Source organism: Cystoisospora suis, assembly GCF_002600585.1.
Source record: "Cystoisospora suis strain Wien I chromosome Unknown contig_4783, whole genome shotgun sequence".
NCBI lineage: Eukaryota > Apicomplexa > Conoidasida > Eucoccidiorida > Sarcocystidae > Cystoisospora > Cystoisospora suis.
The window spans coordinates 7,375-8,815 of NW_027157575.1; the positions used below are offsets into that span (position 1 = coordinate 7,375).

The window sequence follows — 1,441 nt, forward strand, 5'->3', positions numbered from 1 at the left end:
GAAAGAGTGAGAAAGAAAGAAGTCTCAAAGAATCAAGGACCATCTGCGAGCGAGATGCTAAGAGAAGAAGAGGTGTTACTTTGATACCTGTATGCATTGTTGAGATAGTAGCCGATCCTGATGAACTCCTGCTGCTTGTACAGCGCGCATACAAGGACAGCCTGCATGCCTACCACGCTATTCACATCTCTCATCTGAAAGAAAGAAAGAAAGAAAGATGAAAGAGAAGGTTGAAGTATGTATCCCATAAGAGAAAGAAGAAGAAAATGAAAAGGAGTAGAGAGGCATACGATGAATAGACAAGAAGACGAAGACGAGAAAAGAAGAGATGTACGAGGAGTCTGTCAGAGAGAATGGAGAAAGAAAAAGAAAAGAGGCCTATGATGTATAGAAGCAGAGGTAGGAGAATGGAGCGAGGAGACGAGAAATCTCCTCCTATCGTGAATCTCTTGGTGTCTCACAGAAAGTCCATTCATTCTTTCTTTCTCCTCTTTCTTTTCCCTCTATCTATCACCCGTCTATAGCCTTATTCGTCATCGTCATAAAGTTTCATCCTTAACATACAAAGGCACCCCCTCGAAATCTTTCTACTTGAACTGAAAAGAAGAAGAAGAAAAAGAAGAAAAGAGATTCCTCCTTAAGACACATCCGCGCAGTCTGAATGAGGCAGCATCTTTCGCCTTATATAAGTACATATCTACCTCTGCTTCTATGTGGAATACAAACGTCTATCCACTTGCATACAGTCCTTTCATGGAATATCATAGATACACATATCTCCATAGAGAGAGAGAGAAGCAACTAAGACGAAGAAAAATGAGGTTTCTGAATGGAGAAATGACAAAGTGATAGAAGATGTGATAAAGAAAGATAAAGAAAGACAGCTCAGTCACTGTCTTTCGGCTTACGTTTCTTCTTCCTTCTATCCATCGTCATCTTCTTCTCACCTTGGTATAGTCAGGAGGATTTACAGCAAACTCGAAGGCTAAGACACCTCGTTCAATCGGTCCCAACATGACCGAATCCAGAAGAAGATCACCCCCCCCTCCTTGTTCTTCTTCTTCATCTTCACCTTCATCTTTTTTCTCTGAACTTGCTGTTCCATTCATCGTCTTCTTCTCTCTTTCTATCTTGTCTCCCTCTTCACACACTCCTCGACTCGGTGGTCGTGTCTCCATCCCTTCTTCCTCTTCTATAGTGGTAGAGGTGTGTTGAGAAGATGAAGATCCCTTCTTAGCATTGACGTCTTCTTGACAGGACGAAGTCGCAGAAGAAGAAGAAGATTTCTTCTTCTTTCGCTTGATAGCGCACTCTGAAGAGCCGACATAGACGACCTTCCATTCTAGATCTTCTTTCAGAGGCGCGAGGGCCTCGAAGCAAATTTCAAATACAAAGGGAGACATACTCACTGACAGGAAAGCATTCGTTCCATTCATCTATA

General features: G+C 42.3%; 1 protein-coding gene across 1 annotated transcript in view; it reads right to left on the reverse strand.

The window, feature by feature from the left end:
- Nucleotides 1–1,403, reverse strand: part of CSUI_008511 (anti-silencing asf1 family protein) — a gene marked incomplete at its 5' end in the record, with an annotated part of 4,840 nt that extends 3,437 nt beyond the window's left edge. Inside the window, 2 exons of the mRNA XM_068068640.1 lie at nucleotides 88–194; nucleotides 948–1,403. Of these exons, the coding sequence (XP_067919386.1) occupies nucleotides 88–194; nucleotides 948–1,403 (563 nt within the window). The remainder of the gene's footprint in view (nucleotides 1–87; nucleotides 195–947) is intronic.
- Nucleotides 1,404–1,441: the final 38 nt, after the last annotated feature.